At 42.3% G+C, this 19723-nt stretch overlaps 2 protein-coding genes across 2 annotated transcripts; both read right to left on the bottom strand.

The window, feature by feature from the left end:
* Positions 1-454: 454 nt before the first annotated feature.
* nat14 (N-acetyltransferase 14 (GCN5-related, putative)) lies at positions 455-5307 on the bottom strand. Its single transcript, XM_061674471.1, has 4 exons — positions 5147-5307; positions 4047-4188; positions 2656-2961; positions 455-1160 (listed from the first exon to the last, which is right to left on the bottom strand). The coding sequence occupies exons 2-4, from the start codon at positions 4125-4127 to the stop codon at positions 714-716; spliced, it is 834 nt and encodes a 277-aa protein (XP_061530455.1). The 5' UTR covers positions 4128-4188; positions 5147-5307; the 3' UTR covers positions 455-713.
* Positions 5308-9383: 4076 nt separating this feature from the next.
* On the bottom strand, positions 9384-18641 carry znf628 (zinc finger protein 628). Its single transcript, XM_061674470.1, has 9 exons — positions 18583-18641; positions 17608-18137; positions 16331-16403; positions 14311-15249; positions 13071-13241; positions 12603-12927; positions 11693-11847; positions 11299-11541; positions 9384-10742 (listed from the first exon to the last, which is right to left on the bottom strand). Exons 2-9 carry the CDS (start codon positions 17976-17978, stop codon positions 9444-9446), a joined length of 3576 nt encoding a protein of 1191 aa, XP_061530454.1. The 5' UTR covers positions 17979-18137; positions 18583-18641; the 3' UTR covers positions 9384-9443.
* Between the last annotated feature and the right edge of the window lie 1082 nt (positions 18642-19723).

The following is a 19723-nucleotide window of genomic DNA, read 5'->3' as shown; positions in this document are numbered from 1 at the left end:
CCACGCATTTTACTTTAAATCTAGCTTGTAAACACAAGGCATTTCAGTTGTGGTCTCAGTCCGAACATACCACAAGTTCTAAAATAAAACTTTGAGAGGACAACTGAAGTGATAGTTGATCACACCAACACTCTTTACTCGAAAGTGTACGGCGCAGGGTGCCCAGTGGGTCTAGACGTGCCGCTGCTATTATCTTATTTTATAATCTTTTGAGTCAACGTACTCAACGGAATCACCATAAACTGATTTGTTCCTTTGTTAGTTCAGTTGAGCACGAGAAACTACCGCACAAACTGTGTCAATTGTGAAGCGGCAACGAAAAAGCGGGCTTATAGAGCGTATAGGTCACGCTGCGCAGCAGCTGCGATGGTCCTTCAAAATATGTCTTTGCGTGAAACTGGTCTGGTGCAAAAAAAAAAAAAAAAAAAGAGGAAAAAAAAAGTACTATGCCATACTACAAGTCTTAGAAGTCATCCAGTGAGGTCGGCGGGTTGGGATGAAGTCAGCACTGAGCTACAAACCTCTGGTGCTCCTTTAAGAACCAGTCCAAAATTTTTATGTGCACCCTTGTTATTTTATAAAATAAATAATACTTGTATCACTAAATGACAGACCTAAATATCCTTACATAGAGCAGCAATGACATCACTGCTTTGTAAGATGAAATGTCCAGTTTGCGTCCCTTAAAGTCACTCCTGTATAGAGGCTGTGGCTCACAAGTCTTTGTAAAACACCTTGGTGAGTGGATATCCTAAAAATCCTCTTTCCGGAGTCTCCCGCTGTTCCTCTTCCTCTGCGTCCTCATCTTCAGCCTCCTCCCCGTGTTGCAGATAACCCAGTTTCCTGAAGAAGACCTCGCCCACCTTGGACGGGTAGGGCACGTGCGCATACACTCGCAGCGCCCCTGTTTCTCTCTCCTTCTGCTCCAGGCTCTGGACGAAGAGCCGAGCCAAGCCCTCTCTGCGGTACCAGCTGCCCGTCACCAGCCGACAAAACCTCCTGATGCTGGCTCGTTTCTCGCTCTCTCGGAAGAGGCAGCCTAAGATTTCGCCCTCGCTTTCTGCCACCCAGACCAGCCCCGCAGCCTGCTCCCTCTCCGGGGTGATCGTCTCCATTGACGTTTCCTTGTCTTTTTCTTTGGCTCCGATTCTACGTCTTTGCTAAATAAGATGTTGGGGGGGGGGGCAGAACAACAGTGAACTCTCATTTATCACATGAGATATGTACCATACCCACCCACAATACAGTGTTCCCCCGCATATTTGCGACTCACAGGTTCACTTGTTCGCAATAAAAAAAAAAAAAACAATTTTAACCTATCCTCTATTATTTGCAGTTTTTGTGCTCATGCCAAAGAAACAGCCATCTTGTGGCATCGCAGTGCCAAGGAACATTGATAAATTAGTTGAGGAGTTTCATTTAGAAAAAAAGTAGTTATTTGCCATCATCTAGTGGTATCCTGGTAACAAGCAACTACACTGGTGCCTTGAGGTATACATTCATTCGGTGACCACGCTATAAACTTGAAACAATCATGTCTCAAATCATCTTTCTTCATTGAAATGAATGGAAGTGCCATGTCTGTTGCAGCCTTCCTAAAAACAAAATTAAAAAAATGTGTAACGTTTTTTAAATAAAGAAAATAGCACTCAATAACATTGTACTTTATAAAAACATAATTAAATAGAATGTAAAGAATTAAGCAGTTTTTGCATCATGATTAATTAATTGCTGTTCCTTTTGTGTGCGTGACTTAGCCACCAGGTGCAGTATAATACCATCAGAGCCAAAGAGATTCAAAACTACTGTAAGTGACTGTAAGCTGCAGTAATATTTTTTGTTTTTTGTTAGAGGAGAAAAACTACATGCTTGTGAGTACTGTTATATTGTCTGTCTATGTGTTGATGAACTGTTTGTGTTCAAATATCCATTGCTTAAAGGGTTACAACATTTCGACACCAAAGCCATTCGTTAGCAGGTCTATGGCGTTTGCATTGTTTGTTGGCATTAAGCTAAATGGACTATATTAAGACAGAGCTATGTGGTTGTTATAAACACACGTGTAATTCTCATTGTTTTATGTTTAGTTGACAGTGAACTTCAAGTACCTCTTTTTTGATGAAATTTCATCTGTTGAAACTGATTCTTGCCGTTAAGTGAGTTGAGTTCAGTTCACTGCCACCATACAGCACTCATATCACAAATTATTGCTTGCAAATCAAAGCAAAAAATAAATGGCCGAATGATGGCTCATATCGTGAAAAAGGTCGGGTCACATCACACGTATCTCAAGGCACCACTTTATGTTGAAGTAAGTTGGGGAACTTTATTTAGACAAAAGGAATGCTTTGCTTTTATCTGCGGGTGAGTGCGCATGAGCTGTGGCTGACAGCAGGTCTTGCGTGAGTGTGCTCGCGTGTTTTATTGTTCTCCCAGCGTTCAATTAACAGTTGAAAAGTACATCGGCGACTGTGGCTCTCCTTTCCCACATGCAAGGGCATTACACTAAGTATATATACAGTAAAAAGGTATAGTAAGACTCACTTAAAAATCTGCGATATAGCGGGAGTGCAAATGAGGAACTGCAATATTGCGCCGGTTCATTGAAATACATTTTACGACTAACATTTGTCGCTCGTTTACCATTCAACCAACCTTCTTCGACATGGCTTTCTTGCCACTGATCCGAGAGTAAGGATTCTGTAGGATTTCATCATGCGTCCCCCTGAAGCTGCTGCCCACGTAGTCCCACGAGGGGCGGCTGCTGCCCAGAACCCCTGTGGAGCGCGGTATGGTGATTTTGAGGTAGATAATGAGCACGAAGACAGGAATAGCGAGGGCCAGGATGAAGGAGTGAATGAGGCAGCGCAGGGCAGATGAAAAGACTGCCAGGATGAAAAGGCAGAGTGGACGAGTGAGGATGTGCAGGATGAGGCGGTTTTCCATGCCCTCGCAGGCCTCCTGCAAGAAATTGACACAATTGGAAGTTTTAGAGACACAGCAGCCATGATATTATGTGCATCTACACAGTGTAATGAGAGCAACCCTTTCCAAGATCAAAGTCAAGTACTTTCAATAAATATTAAGGGTTTTCTAGTATTTTGCCTATCGCACTATAAACTACAACCACGATGATAAACAGCCCTGCCGTTAATTGTGAAAATCAGTGATTAAATGACACACCCCAAAGAGGTTCATAATTGCCTATAGATACTAAAAGATGCTAAAAAAGGACTACTTTTGTCCAAATGAAGATGAGGTGACGCCTCCCTGGTGAGGTGTTCCGGGCACGTCCCACCGGGAGGAGACCCCGGGGACGACCCAGGACACGCTGGAGAGACTGCGTCATTCGGCTGGCCTGGGAACGCCTCGGGATGCCCCCGGAAGAGCTGGATGAAGTGGCTGGGGAGAGGGAAGTCTGGGCATCCCTGCTAAAGCTACTGCCCCCGCGACCAGACCTCAGATAAGCGGTGAAAAATGGATGGATGGATGGATGGAAATAGGTGAATCCACAGGTGCTGAACCGGGGGTCCACTGTACTTACTGTAATGCTTTGGGAAAGGAGAGCTACAGTCACATATGCACTTTTCACCCATTTATTGAAAGCTGGAAGAACAGTAAAGTGCATAAAATCGAGCTGCTGCTGGCCACTCTTGCCTAGACATGCTACCCCATCAGGCCTGCCTCTTAAAGGCACATCCACAAACACTACAATACCGGTATGTACAATATTGCTTAAAGATTGTATGCTTGCAATTATTATTATTTTTTGGGGGTGTTCAAATACATTTACAATGTGTTCAAAAAGTTCAAATCGTGATATTGCAGATTTTTCCCTATTGCGTGTGGGTATCAAACATATCTCCCGCTATAAATAGAGGCTTGCTGTAAATGCTAAATTAACACCTCCCCAACAATGGCAATCAAAACTGATCATTATTATCCTTTTAAAAGGCATTTTTTTCATACATCTTTTGTATCAGATCTCATTAGCTTATGTATAAAAATAGATTTATTGCATTTATCACCTCATATGTTGAACAAACCTTAATGAGAGCTTTGACCATCTCAACATCATCCTCCTTCATCCTCCTGAGCACCACTTGATCCAGCTCCAACCTCACCATGATTACTTGGCTTTTGTGATTCAGTCACTGACACAGATCCACTACTGCATATGTGCAGATCCTACAAGAAGGCATTCAGAGGAAGGTGACAGCAATTTTCACCAATGCAGAACACACTGTCAATGTCGGCACCAGTGGACCAGTTCATAGTATTACCCCTTACCACAGTATTACATCCTTTGAGCCGGGATTGAACCAGCTTTAAACATAGACAGTCCTCCGCTTTATCGAACGTTCTGAACCCCTGTGATAGCTCAGTTGGTAGAGCGGAGGACTGTAGTGATTTGAAGCTGATGTCCTTAGGTTGCTTGTACAATTCCGGCTAGAAGGGTATTTGATAGAATTTTCAATCTTTATGAAAGTAGGAACAAAAAATAATGGGGTTTATTCATTCAGATCTAATCCAAGTCTGACGGTTTGTGTAGAATCGAGCATTTGTGGCATTTTCTCGAGATTTGGATGTATTAGCACGATTATTATTTTTTTTAATTTTCATAAAGATGGAAAAGTCTCTAAAACATCCTTTAAGCCAGAATTGAACCATCGACCTAAGGATTACAGCTTCAAACCTCTACAGTCCTCCACTCTACCAACTGAGCTACCGAAGGGGTTTTAACCAAAGTCTGACAGTTTGTGTAGAATAGATGAATTGTGGCATTTTCTAGTAAACCGATTATGTTTTGTTTCTGTTTTCGCAAAGATTGAAATCATAATTTCAACTGAGCTATCGAAGGTTTAAGCATCACACCCACGCTGACCGACAAACATAGATGGGGATTGATAGGGAAGACATTCAATGCACCTCACCACCACAGATATACTGCCCATTTACCATTGACCTGGAGCACATTACATCTACGTTACATATGAATTCATTATGCATCATTTACTAATTCACCTTTACTACCAACATGGTGCTTTTTGGTAGCACAATGGTTATTGACCATTTAAGGGGAAGTCGACGTAATTTTATGGTTACTATTCAAGACAAACCACCTCTCGCCCCCAGCCCAACTTACCTTCTTAACAACACGGCACAAAATACGTTGAAAAAAAAATGGAGAAAATATAAATGTTATGTTGTGAAGTCCATGGGGTGTTTGTACGTTTGAGTAAATGACCGCAGTTAGTAGTAGATTATTCATGGACGTGCTATACTGGATGCACGCCTCCGGACGAATTTAGCCGTAGTGTTTCTAACATGGAGGCTTACGACGTTTGCGTAAGTACATTAGGCATTGCACGGAATTTACGTGGATGGCAAACGCTACGTAAGTACACTCCACCTCCAGCGGTTGAGGGTGCTAAACTCCCGACCAGGTAAGATACATTTCACAGTTTCGTACATTTTAACGTTTTTATTCCCACACTAATGAAAGAAAGCCCTGACACATTTTGGGAAAGTCTGTTGATAAAGATATTTAAATATTGTGCCACAAAAAAGAGGAAGAGAATCATAAAATAAACATTGTAACCACAATTTCTGGGGGAAGGCAACACATTTTCTACATTAACAGTATGCAATTTTTTTCTAAACAGCCCCCTCTATAGTTAGTACCAAAAATGGACTGCAGATTTATTTTTTGTACTCCTATTTGAAATGCAATGTTCAACGTGTAAAACATTCACAGTGATACTTTGTATACTAATATGTAAACTCTCTTTGCTCCGTTCAGTGTCCTAAAAGGAGTAGGTATGCTGTTAATGAGTTTCCATAAGCTATTCAGTAGCACATTGGCTTTATTATCATCATCACGTAGGCCTACATGACACAACTCAGTTTTCTCATTCCAATTCAAGCAGCGGACAGTGGCACTACCTCTGACCTTAATCGTTTCTTAGCTAGAAGGAAAAACGACATCAGCTAACCGCTACCTAGCTAACATAAAGTGACCTACAATTAAATGTAGCAATAATGAGGACTGTTAATGATAGTAGTGTGTTGGTATTGAGTGCCAGGTACATACAACATATCGCTGGAAGGCAGCGTATTGTTTCTGGGCAGGTAGAGAGACGTAGCAAGAATTGGGTGGAGCAACCGTTTTTGAGGCAACGAGGGTGCTGTATTTTTGTTGAAATATTACATTTCAACTAAGTAGGCTATGGTTTTACACTGCTAGGTTGTTTGAAAAGCACATACAGTTTAAGTTGTCATTGTAGGGGTGCTTGAGCATCCCTCCATTATTCATGAAGCATTAACACATGTAATCAGCAGGTTAAACCACCAACAGCAAGTATAACCAGCGACAACACCAGTTCTCATAATTTAAGGTATCAATATCCACAAAACATACACTTGTTCAAATCATGCGATGTAACACCAGAAACATCTCTCAAACTGAAAACGCACCACACTGGAGGCAGTGTAAGGGGCTCAACAGAAGGACATGCATTGCTAATATATATGCACACACACACACACATTGTTTGAACCTACTTTGAGTAGTTTGTCAATACAGCTGGAGGCAGAGTCTCTGCACTGAACCTCCTCCTCAATGCATCCTTCCACTCAGATTGAAATTTGTGAGTAAAAACTCAATCCCATGGGCCTTGGGTCTGGGCAGCTACTGTGCTAATGCTCCAAGGAAAAATAGTTTTCACACATTGCCGTAGAAGCTCCTAAAGTTAGTAGAAGTGTGTTGGCTGTGACAACAGTCATCATATAGTATAACTTGGTACACACATTTGAATGTGCTATGTTAACTATTATTTATTTTCCATCTTCTAGGGGAACCTTGGTGCAGCCGTTTTCTTCACCATGACCTCACGACGAGCCACAGTATATTCCGATTCAACCACATCAATCCCAGCTAATACAATTTAAGGGATACCTTTTATCTGTCCAGCAAATTATCTTCACCCTCTGGTTCTGCAGTAGAAGTAGCCAGTGCGCCAGTGAGCTCCAAAATGTGCATCCATTTCTCCTGCATGGGTTTAGTTTTTATTGTTGTTGTTTTTGTTTTCAACCACTTGCGTGTATCCATAATTAATAATTATCGAAAATACTCACAGTCACTTTGAAAATGTGCGGGACTGATGTGCACCAACATGCCAACACTGTGATAGGCTGTTGCAGTTTAGGTTCCACTCAATCAAAAATAATCACACCATTCTTTCTTTATATTTTTAATGTCTTAGTGATAAAGAACTCATTTACGCAAAAATAGCTACTATGATAAAATACAAAAAAAAAAAAAATTCTGTCTTCAGTGGGGGAGGACAAGTGTCTTGGTGTGCGGGCACAGCCCCCTATGGCAGGGGTGTCAAACTCATTTTTTGTCATGGCTCACATCGTAGTTATGACTTCCCTGGAGGGCCGCTATGACAGTGAACCCATATAAACGAAAGATTACCTCATATAATTACATACAGTATACACAACACATTGATGAAAAGCCAGTTTTGAAATCAGAAGCCTATAAAATCATGGTTTTCAACTATTACATTTCTTTTCAAAGGGGGATTGGTAACAAAAAAAATGCTTGAAAATATCTCAATGTTATTACACCAGAACACAATTATCAATTTTTATTTGCTTTCGCCGGCCACATAAAATGATGTGGCGGGCCGGATCTGGCCCCCGGGCCACTAGTTTGACACCTGGGCCCAATGGCGACGGGTGTGTTCACATCCAGTATGCAGTTGAAAACCAAAAAACTAAACAGTAAAAGAAGCCCAACTCATACATGATATAAACTCATGAAGACATTTATTATTAAGATACTATTATTATGAATAAATTGAACATTTACATATATTCACAAAAACATATTTCAACAATACATTGACTGCCTCTGACAGTGTCATTTTAACTAATATATTAACGACTATTCAAAAGTTCATGCCCAGCCTATTTGAATGTATAACATTTCTAATATGTGGCAACATGGCATTACAACACTTTTTCCCCCCTAACTACATGCCATCAATTCCAGGAGATTGAATGTAAAGTGCTAGTTAAATGAGGTGCCTGTCCATCCTTTCACTGACACACAGTTATTACATCTTCAACTTAGCATGTATGCTTCTCACAAAAAGTTAGGGATATTGGGCTTCCGGGTGAAATTTCAATAGTAACTTTAAATGCACTACAACCTTTAACTTAATTTGACCTTCTTTTAAACTTATGAATGCATATGTCTAAGATCCGTCAGTACTTGCTGGTCTCTAACAAGAAGGTGCAAAGCAAAATTCACAACCAATGTTTTTTATTTAAAAAGTGAGTATAAGCGGTACGGCAAATGAATGAAAATGTCCAAAGACGTCTACGTTTATGGCTTTCTATAACGCTTCCAGTCTTTCTTTAACTCTGTTGTAACCAACGGATGACACTCTTAACACATTCAGTGCCACTGACTGCTTTAGAAGTCAAATATCCATGTTAACTGGGAGGGTTGGCACTGAATAAGTTAAGCTCAGGGGCCACTAATTGAAGCTTCGCAATGGCGAAGTACAGTTGATCAGTTATTAGGTACAAATTCGAATTACGGTAAACCAGGAAATGTATTGGTTGATTGATGGATCAAACAATTGTTGTGAATTTTGCCATTCAGCTCCTTGTTAAAGAACAGCAAGTTGTTGTACTCAAACATTGGCCTTTACCTGTAAAGGTTACAGTGCATTTTAGGCTCATCTTGAAATTTGACCTGAAAGCCCAATAACCCCTAACTTGTTCTGAGTAGTTTACTTCAATTAGTAAGAGTGGTGCATCTCTTAGGTAAATGTCCATTTCCTATTGCATGTTCTTCTAATGTCTGGTCCTCTGTATCATCTGCACAGTTTTCTTTGGAAGACTTTTCCTTAACATCTTCATTTTCACCCTCAAATTTCGCATCGCTGCTCTGTGACATGTCCACATCGACTACTCTGTCCTCTATTAAATTACTTGTGCTCACCTCAATGATGACAATTTCATCACCCCCTTCCAGTTGGAAGATACCTCCAGCACCAGCTGCATTGCTGCAGCCAGCGCCATCCTCTCCCATCACCCCCCCCTCACGTTCTATCAAGGCTATCATCTGCATACCCTCCTCGGTTTCTTGTTCCATCTTGCTCTCATCGCCAACTTCGAACACCACACCCTGACCGTGCAGGGGCACCAAACCTTGGGCAGAAGCGCAGGAAAGTGGCAAGCTGTTGCCGTGCGCTTGGCTGAAGCCCGCTTGAGATTGATCGCCTTCCTGTTCCTCAGTGTGAAAGTGGAAGACAAAGGAGCCCCCCTGGCCGCACTCTTCTCCCGATTGACTCTCCCCTCCCTTCTCCCCACCCCACTCCTGTAGAAGTGACATCATTCCACCTTTACCTCCCCCCTTGTTCTCACCATCTTGATGCATTTGCCTCAAATTGCAGCACAAGCGACTTCCCCTGCCCACCCAATCCTCCACCCGCTGCCTCTTCAGAGGAGGCATCCCTTTCTTCAAACTGCAACACGTATGACTCCCCTCCCTCATCAACATTCATCCCCTCCTTTGCGTGTCCTTCATTGTTGAAACACAAAACAAACTGTTTCTCGGGCAAGGTCCCTGCCGAATTCATATCGGTCAATTCCATCTGGGTGTTATTGTTGGGAGTTGTAGAAACACTGGCTGGTGTGGATTCTAAATTGACCGGAGTGGATGCTACAGCATTGGAAGAGGAGAGACTTTGGAAAGGAGCGTCAGACGGTGGAAGTGTGCAGTTAGACATGATGGAGACACAAGACAGTGATGAGCCCGAGTTGGTGGTGGTACCATCAGTCTGTGTCACACTGGCTGTGTTACAGTTAGTCACATCCATGCTCGCTGTCTCAGCAGATTTCGGGAGAGCTGTTTTTGGTTTGCGTCCCCGTCTGCCCCTTGCTGTCCGGTTGCTCTTCCCTAAAATGGGCCTACGGAGTAAAGAATCAGCTGGGATGGAGGTGACTGAGGTGTTTGTATTGGTATTATTGTTGGGTATTATAATGCGGGTCTGCTGGTGTTGTGGGGACATAGCCTGAAACTGGGTAACCTGAGAGTGTGTTCGGCTGTTGAATGCTTGCAGAGTTTGAAACATGGGGATGCTTGCAGGCTCCAGGGCTGCTGGAGGTTGGCTGGCTGTGGGGACCAGAATCAAACTTGACTGAGAGCCATTGGTCAAAGGGCACTGTAGCAGGTAGAAGTTCTGGGGTTGAGATTGAGGTGGTGGCAGTGGTGGAGGGGCTGGTGGTGGTGTGGGAGCTGACAGGGGGATGAGCTGCAAGCCGCTGGCCGTCTGAATCATGAAATAGTTCTGAGAGGTGTTGACAGGGATGTTGAGAGCCGGCTGGGACACGATCAGACTTCCGTTTCTTCCTGACGATTCCAGGGTGATGGGGTTGAAAAGCATGGTGGTGGTCGTAACCCCTCCGACGCTGGCTTTAACGGACACGCCATCCTGACCTGCGCCCTCGGGGGAGGGCAGTGGGAGGGCACTGCTGTGCGTCCGGATGTGCCTCTGCAAGTATGAGTGCATGACGAACTCTTTAGAGCAGTACGGGCATTTGAAGTCCTTCTGCGGGGAATGTGTGCGAAGGTGGAGCTGGAGGTTGGAGGAGTGTGTGAAGCACTTGTTGCAGTGTGAGCACCGGAAGGGTCTTTCGCCAGAGTGGGTGCGTTCATGCTGTGGAATACAGTTCAAGGGAAAAAAAATATGAGCACAGCGCTACCTTGACAATTTATGAGTTCCCACAGATTTTCTAAGAGTCTGGCTACAAGTCGCCCACAGGTGTCTGTGTTGATTCAGTGTTGTTTTAGGTAGCCATGTTATTTTTAGTCTTTTGAACAAAAATGCTTTTTAGTTGTAGTCACATTTTAGTCATTTTTACAGGTGATATTTTTAGTCCAGTTTTAGTAGAAAAAAACTCAAAAAGGTTTTAGTCTAGTTTTAGTAAAAACAAAAAGTATTGGTCTTTTAACAAATGTACATAGTTTTTCAAATTCAACACAAAATTTTAACAAAATACTACCATGTTAAGAAAACAGAATAGCCTTAACTATCAAACAAGCAAAACAAAAATACATTTTGATTCGCTTATTAACCACACGACTGGCATCCACCCTCTATTTAAGTGTTCTGATCTTTCTTTCTGATCAATGGGCAAAATTATGAGGTATCTGTACTGTTGTGTGTTTTTTTTGTTTTTTTTATGTCCTCCCAAAGTGAACGTTGTGCTGACCTGTTTGAGATTTGATGTCTGCGAGAACGATTTGGAACAGATGGTGCAGACGTGAGGCCGCAGTCCAGAATGCATCTGACTGTGTCTACGCAAGCAGCTGGTGTTCTTGAAGGACTTGCCACACTCTTTACACACGTATGGCCTCTCGCCTGTGTGCTGCCGCAGGTGGTACTGGTAATGTGAACTCCACTTGAACGTGAGAGCACAGTGAGGGCACTGGAATGCCCGCACACCTGTGTGCACCTGGGTAAGAGATACATACATATTGTACATTCTTTTGGGATCCTCCTCAAAAATGAATGGTAAAAGCATTAATCAAAGCACATGGATTATATGGAAGAACAACTAACACATAGTCATTGGTGTACACAATTCTTTTTGGGTCGTTTCTCACCCGCTGGTGAATGGAGAGCAGCGAGGACCTCTTGAAACTCTTTCCACACTCTGTGCAGCGGTAGGGTCTCTCTCCAGTGTGATCCCTCATGTGGTACTTGAGGCCCGATGAACCTTTGAAGGCTTTTCCGCACTCTGAACAGCGATATGGCCGCTCTGTATGAAAGAAAAGAAATCATGATGGGAAATTCCAGCCATAGAATGCACTGAGCCCCAAAGTTATTCTCACAATGCACTGGCTGGCCTCAGCATTAGGTACACCTGAACATCCAATGCAAGAGGTCCGTCAGTTTCGATTGGCACAATTTAACAATACGTTTATCACGATCTATTTAGTTTGCAATGATGTAGTAGTGTACTACATCATACCGAAAGGTGCTTTTATTCTTTTTTTGGTTATGTTATACAGTGGTAGCCCGTAATGACTGCAACCTTAAAATCGTAAACATAAACACTGGTACGCTAACATTGACTGTAAGAAACACCAGCAAATCTAATTTTGTCTTTCTGAGATATTTCTGGAAATATGTTCTAATTTCACCTTAAATTTGGCTTTATTTAACAGACATGTATGATACTTTGGCTGTATCTTATGCCAAAAATTGGCTGTTTAAATTTAAATTTTAAATACAAAAATGTTTTGCTAAAATTTAGTTTTAAAAAAGTTAAGATTTGAGATTTTTATGTTGTGCTTTGAAAATGTTGCAGACACCGTGTTTTCGGCTGTCAAATGTATTTAATGTATGTATTTTAATATCGAAATTAAAGCAAGAATGATCTTCTTAAATGTTCAACCTTGTCATGATTTTTAAAATAGATTTTTATGGTCTTGGTCTTGTAACATAATTTTTGTAACAGTTTTAGTTAGATTGTCTGTGTGTTCCTAATGAAGCTAATTCTATGTCCGTTACCTCCAGCAGTGATGTTTTTGCTCCCGCCACCCTTTTTGGAGTTTTTAGCCGGTTTTACAGGCAGTTCCTCCTGCTCCTCGCACACGGCTATAACGCTGGCATGAATCTCCCTCTTGCCATCCTGCTGCTTGTCAGGAGAGGAGGGAAGCGGGAGGGACAAGGAGAGGGAAGGGGGGCACACTATTTCGGCTTCGGCCTCGGCCAGGAGACGTTGCTCGGGAGTGTGGGAGTGTTGGTGGGTGAGTAGCGAGGACAGGAGGGGGAAGGAGCGGTCGCAGGCGGAGCAGCTGAACTGGGAACGGGACTGGGACGAGAGGGTGTGCATCTGGATGTGAAACACAAGCAGAGGTTATTTCAGGAATCAAAAATTAACTAGATACCTATTGCTGTAGGTAGTCAATAAATAACGCAGTGCTATAATTTGAACAGCGGTGTTAGTCGTAGAGCCATTATAAGAAGTGTTCTCACCAGTGACACGTGTCTATTGAGGCCTCCACTGGTCTTGAAGGACTTATTGCAGTAGCCACATGACAGCCCCACCCATGTGGTTGGAGCTTCTGGCTGAACACTCTTGGAGCTCTGAATCACCTTACTGAAGCTCTGTAGAAGGTCAAACTGGGACTGGGTGGCGCCCACACTCTTGAGGAGCAAACAAGCAAAGTCATCCACATCAGTTAAATTACTGCACTTAATGTGTTAGTTTACAACTTGGTGAGGATTTTTTTATGCTTAACAGTAATTAGACAATGTGGAGACCACCTCCAAATCCAAGTGCGAACGCATCTCTAAAGATCACGCTACATATTTTAATTTGGGTTTAGGTCTGGGCCTTGGCTGGACCCATTTAAAAAAATTCGGCATCGACTGGTGAAACATCGATTGTTATTCAGGATGTCAGGTGGAGGTTTCGTGACTGTTATTTGGAGTTACTTTACTCTGAGTGTAAGTGTGTGGTTTGGTGATATTTTTGGTCCGTACTTAGCTTAAATGTTATAAATTACAGCCAAAAAGTTGTCATGTTCTCCAATTGAAAACCTGCTATAATGCAGCTTTTTAAGTGATCATTTTTTTGCCCACCTTCAGTGTACAAGCACGTTGTGCTTCAACATGCCGGGCAGCACTGAGGTCTACTGTAAGAGATGCAGCGTAATTAAGACGCAAGAAGAAGAGCCAGAGAAGGTCCCCAACCCTCAAGCTACGTAATAGTCCTTATTCCCACAGAACAGAGAAACTATATGCCTGTGAGTATTTCTTTATATTCTATGTGTTTGTGTTGCTGTTCCGTGTTTCTTAAAGTAGCAGTTGTTTGAAGGTTAACAATTACCATAACATCTAAGCAAATTTCTGCTAGCCTGTATATGGCAATTTACATGATATACTAGCATTAAGATAGCAGACTTTCGTTATACAAAATTATTTTTGTTTAAATATACAATGTTTATTTCTATTCAATTTACGTGATAAATAAACAGCTTGAAGCAAGCACGTTTTGCCTCTTTTGGAGAATTGTGTGGGAGAAAGTGAGAACAATTGCTAAGAAATTCTTTAAAAAGTGTTGAGATGTGTTTTAAAAAAGTTTATATTGTCTCTATATCGGAGAATTGTACCTATTGTGGGTGGGTCTGGAAGGTATTATTGAATATGCAGGGACGTACCGTATCAAATATCATACAGTGTTACTGGCCTAGACTCAGTTTTTATCACTTACTGAATTGTTTCCGTCAGCTGGGTCCGTAAGTCCAAGGAGCACCTCGGCCGTATGCCCACTTTCAGCTGCTGCGGTCGTCTCTACCACCTCTTCAAAGCCAGCAAGCAGGTGGCTGGCTCCCACCAAGCTATCCCCTACCTCGACCTCTGCCGCCCCTGGTCCCACTTCCCCGGCGGAGCAGTGTACCTCTGGAGCCATGTGAATGGACTGGTGCTCCTCAAGTTCAGTTCGCGTAGCAAAAGTGTGGTTGCAGCTGCCGCAGCTGTAGAGCAACAGACTGGCACCGGTGTCCGTGCTCAGGTGGACCTCCGTCCCGATGGCTCGGGATGCACCTTTGCTCTCCCCCGAGGGGGTGAGGCTGAGCTGGGGGAGCAGGTTTGGTTTCTGGGTGGATGACGAGGTGGACAGGAAGACTTCTTCCATCGCCACTCCATCACTCCCTTCCTGGCTTACATACCCCACCATGGCTGTCAACATGGATGTGGCTTCTTCCTCCGAGCCCACCACCACCACCTCCACCAGGTCGCGCCCCCGCCCTGCATCCTCTGCGTTCTTGCCCTCCTTCCCACCTGCGCCCGGGTTGGCGTGAGAGTTCTTGTGAAGCGCCAGGTTGGACGAGTGCGTGAAGCTTCGTCCGCACTCGCCGCACACGTAGGGCCTCTCGCCGGTGTGTATCCTCATGTGCTGCCTCAAGTTGGTGGACTGAGTAAAGGATTTGTTGCACACAGTGCAGGTGTAAGGTTTGAGACCCAGATGGACGTTCTTATGTCGCCGTAGACTACTAGAGTTCTTGAAGGCCTTGGGGCAAGTGTCACACGGGTACGGGCACTCGCCAGTGTGCTGGCGCAGGTGATACTGGTAATGGGAACTCCATTTAAAAGTCAGGGGGCAATATGGGCACAAGAATGTTCTTATTCCTGTGTGGACACTCTGATGCACCTATTGATGGGAAAGAAATAAAGCAAAGTTAGATATTTCCCCCCCCCCAAAATTGTTCTGCATATATTTCTGAAACCTCAAAAATGTAACACCCCTGAAGTCGTACAATTTGTAAAACAACCAAAACCTATCCTGTGTGATGTCACCCAAGACTTCAGCAGATTGCGTGAGACTTCAGCTCAGTTAGCATCTAAAGGATTATTAACTCCACGTGTTTTTTCTTTTGCTTTTGCCTCCTTTATTTATGATGTTATGTTACATGCAGTAAGCCTTCCTCTCCACATCAAGTTCATGGTGAGAATGTCAAATTTTTGTTTTTAAGTTATACTATACAGCATTTAACTTCTTTTTACATTTGTATGACACTTAAGAATACAAAGTAGTACTGCGAATGAAGTCGATTCAACTTGATTAGTGCTTCTATTTGTTTCAACGTACAGTACATGGTCTTAATAACAGGCAATTCTCACTCAAATATATTCAAACTGTTACAAGATGTTTACAAAATAACTAAGTTTATTGTTAAAATTGTTTAAATTTCATGATAGATAACTGTTTTCCTCTTTTTTTTTTTACAGGCGAAGAATGACATTCAATTCGCAGCAAAAAGACATTTTGTGTGTTAGAATATAGTCGAACATAAGTATGAGTAACATGCATTTTTTTTTTCAATAAAAATACAAAAACAACACACAAACTCAAAGACAGATTTGGACGTGGGACAAAAAATTCAAAGACGAAGGCAAAAAGGAAAACGTCCAAGGCGGTGCAGATGCTGAAAATTTGTGAAGTTTTGTTAAATCGATTATAAAGTCTGTATCCGTTTGAATATGTTGCTGGAATTTAAATGAATATTTTTTCCACAACATGAAGCCCATTAATTCAATTTGTCCAGGTAAAGGATGTGCAGTTCCTCTTCATATTTCGAATGTCGTCAAATTTTTGGCAACACCCTATACATTGGTTAATATATCTTTACACTTGTATGACAGATAAGAGTGTTACGACGTCATGATTTTAATTTCCAATATTTCCTCTGGGAAAAATATAGTTTATGATTCTACTGTATTTGAAATTGTACCTGGAGAAGAGAGGAGCGCTTGAAGGCTTTGCCACAATCCTGACATTTGTAAGGCTTCTCTCCTGAGTGAGACCTGCAAAAAAATAAAATATATCACATTTTCACACATACACACAACGAAGGAGGATTCCAACCTTCTGTAGTATACAAACTTGGGCATTTACTACTGTTGTTTTATTGGTAGCCAAAAAAACAACCCATTCCTGTTCAAATATATTTAACTTGGAGAACAATAATACCTCTAGAATACATGTGATATTCGGGGTAAGTAGTCCATAGTAATAGGATAATTATAGTGATAATCAAACCATCCATTTTGTACAGCACTTGTCCTCATTAGGCTTGTGGGTGTGCTGGAGCCTATCCCAGCTGACTTTGAGCGACATGCAGGGACCTAAGCACTATCAGAAGCACTGAAAGACATTTACAACCTAAATTTTAACATTTGTATTACAGTGGACACCCCCCACCCCCCGTTTTTCACGAAAACCTGCGCTTATTTGCTGTTTTTTTCTTTCTTTCATGGCAATTATAACAAGCGTCAGTTATTTAGAGTATATGTGGATGTCATTTTTTTTGTCCAATCAATCAGATTTCAGTCTATGTGTAGCAATGTTAATCTAATATGCCCTGGGCCTTCAGAATCAATAGCGTTGGCCCATGCAATTTAACTTGTTAGCAAATGGACTCTTTCTTTAGCCAATCAGATTTTACACTTTTCCCCTCACAGGGCCAGATCGCTTGCCTTTAATGACGTCGGCATTTTTCCGTCCTCTGACTGTTTGGTCAGTAAAACCTACAGTCTCTCTGGTGAGGATGATGTATATTTCAATGTTTTATATTTTTGTCAGGTGACACGTTGGTGAGCGGGTAGCCTCGAGCCCGAAGTCAGCTGGCATAGGCTCCAGCATCTCTGCAGCCGCTTGTGATGTTAAGCGGTAGAGAAGATGGATGGATGGATGTTTTTATCATGTTAGAAGACAAATACTGATTTTGAACTGTTCAAGATGATGTATGTGGTTCATTTGCATGCCGTTACATTGCATTTTTTTAATAGTATTGATAGTTTCTATAATTGTGACATGATAGTTGTATTAAGAGGTGGATTAAGTCTGGTAATTCCCCACTGAAGGCCCAGTGATAAACATTGTAAGCTTTCTGGCTGTGTTACTCAAACATGAGTGTTAATGTCCTAAATTTTTTATACAGCTCTTCCATTACCCCTTATTAGATTGTGCAGGTGTATGCAGTTTAACAACTTTTCCCTCAAGGTGTACCTTTGATGATAGAGTAATGCAGAGGAGCCCTTAAAGGCCTTGGGACAAAGGTTGCAGCGGTAGGGTCTCTCATTGTTGTGGCTCCTTTGGTGGTGTGTGAGCCGGGACGACCACCTGAAGCTCTTGCCGCAGTCCAGACACTGGAAGGGATGCTCGGACTGCTCTGCCTGCTGGGCCGACTCAGACGACGCCTCCATGTCCAGAACAACCTCTACGTTGTCCAGCACAGCCTTGTTGCCCTCCACCAGGTCCCCTCTCTCCCTGTCATCCTCGCCTGAGCCGAGGAGGGATGGGAAAGGAGAGAGGGAGGCGGAGGACTGTGCAGCCAAGAGTTCTGCCTGAACCACCAGAGTGGCCACCGAGTTCGCCATGACAGGTCAGGGTACTCCTTGGATGCAGATCAGTTTTGGAGCATAGTCTTACACTTCATCCAGTCCATCCTTTGTTGTTGTTGTTGCTGCTGCTGGTCTAGTTTTGGAATTCTGTCCCACCACCGGAAGCAGCAGATGTCAGTCCAGCTCTACACAAAACTGAGGTGAAGAAAGGAAGAAAAAAAACGAATAATCCGGCGTCACTCTTCACTTGTGGTAAGAACGTCCCCCATTCTCACTTTTCTCACACATTCCTGCCTTACTCTCTTCTATCTTAACTCGCTGTCCTTTCCCAGCATATCATTGCTTTCTTGCCATACAGAAACACCAACTAGCATCACACAAAATGTCTTCGCGTAAACCTAAAGTGAGACCCGCTTGCTAAAAATACATATTAAAAAAACTCCCTTTTTTTTCTTTTTAACAGTGTCAACAAAACAGTCAATGTTACTTACTGGCCCGCATTTGGCCCTTGTCTGAGCAGAACAACGTCTATATTATGTTCGATAATACATGCATGAATACCGTTTAAATCTAAACTCGTCGCGTATCTTTAACTCCCTCGTAAACGATATTATTGATAACAAGAGAATGAGATGCATACCGCAGTGCTAATCCACACAACCTTAACAATAAACACTAGCACAGCCTACTTCTCCACCCGAAGCCGCCTTCCAAGAACAACGACGGCGATTGGCTGTTTCCGACAAATGAATGAGCGTTTTCTATTGGTTAGCTATTTCCTACCGAAAGCGTGTTCGATCTATATTATGATGATGATTATTATTATTATTCCTTTGTTCATTCTAATCATGCCCTCAGTTTCAGTATGGGCAGTTGTACGTATAATAAATTAAACCGACTTTTTTCCCCACTTTTGTAAATAAAACGTTGAGTTGCTTTTTGTCTATGGCCCAAAGCACTATGGGATGTGTAGTGTTATTGCGTATGCATACCGGAAATTATGTCTTTTGACGCTCTGGGCTGTTTGGAATCATTCACTCATTCCCTCCCCTACTCCTTAATCACTATGGATAGAGTTTTATACAATGGACTGTACAGTTCACTCATCAGTCAAATTATGTTTTTATTTTTCCAGCACTACTCGGGGGCGCCGTTAATTACGTCAGTACTGTTACATAATTACAACATATTGGATCAACGTGGAAAAATAAAATATAATACGGTAGCATTAGGTTTATAGTGCATTCTGTGTTTGGGAGATTTTGTTATCGTCCAATAAACCAAGGTTGAACTTTTTCGCCATAATCCCTCAAGGTATGTTTGGTGCTACCTAACTACATAGAGGCTCGCATGGTGGTCGTAGCATCGTGTTTTAGGGCTTTTTCCCCCAGCTGAAACTGCGGCCTTAAAATAATATGAACAGTTCGAAATCCCAATCCTTGTTAGCGTAAAACCTTCATGCGTCTAAAATCTTTAAAATAAAATAATGTTGTCAGGAAAAGTCTACTTGAACATCTGAACTTTATTTGGGGTTGATTTGCTCTTCATATGTTAAAGATATTTTCGCACCATAACTTGTTATTCGGCGCAATGCCTCATGGGATATGTTTTTAAAAAAAATATTATTATTAATGCCCATTACTACTTTTCAAGATACATTGCGGGATACATTGAAGTCACTCCATAGCAGACAACCTATACTCACTACAAATTCAAAAAGTGCTACAAAACAGTAAACTCACTATATACTGATAGGTCACTATATAGTGGAAAAGGAGTGA

This window comes from Phycodurus eques, chromosome 4 (genome assembly GCF_024500275.1).
Source record: "Phycodurus eques isolate BA_2022a chromosome 4, UOR_Pequ_1.1, whole genome shotgun sequence".
NCBI lineage: Eukaryota > Metazoa > Chordata > Actinopteri > Syngnathiformes > Syngnathidae > Phycodurus > Phycodurus eques.
Note: the sequence above shows the minus strand (reverse complement) of the source record. Positions and strands in the feature narration are given on the sequence as shown.

Bases quoted from the DNA above. Each gene is read 5' to 3' on its own strand.
- nat14 (XM_061674471.1), bottom strand. From the start codon at position 4,127: ATGGTGAGGTTGGAGCTGGATCAAGTGGTGCTCAGGAGGATGAAGGAG. The intron at 2,962-4,046 runs GTTTGTTCAACA...AATTTCTTGCAG, and splicing joins TGGTCAAAGCTCTCATTAAG to GAGGCCTGCGAGGGCATGGA. The intron at 1,161-2,655 runs GTTGGTTGAATG...CATCTTATTTAG, and splicing joins AGAAAGCCATGTCGAAGAAG to CAAAGACGTAGAATCGGAGC.
- znf628 (XM_061674470.1), bottom strand. From the start codon at position 17,978: ATGGCGAACTCGGTGGCCACTCTGGTGGTTCAGGCAGAACTCTTGGCT. The intron at 11,848-12,602 runs GTAACGGACATA...TCTTTCATACAG, and splicing joins CAAAAACATCACTGCTGGAG to AGCGGCCATATCGCTGTTCA. The intron at 10,743-11,298 runs GTCAGCACAACG...TGTATTCCACAG, and splicing joins AGACATCAAATCTCAAACAG to CATGAACGCACCCACTCTGG.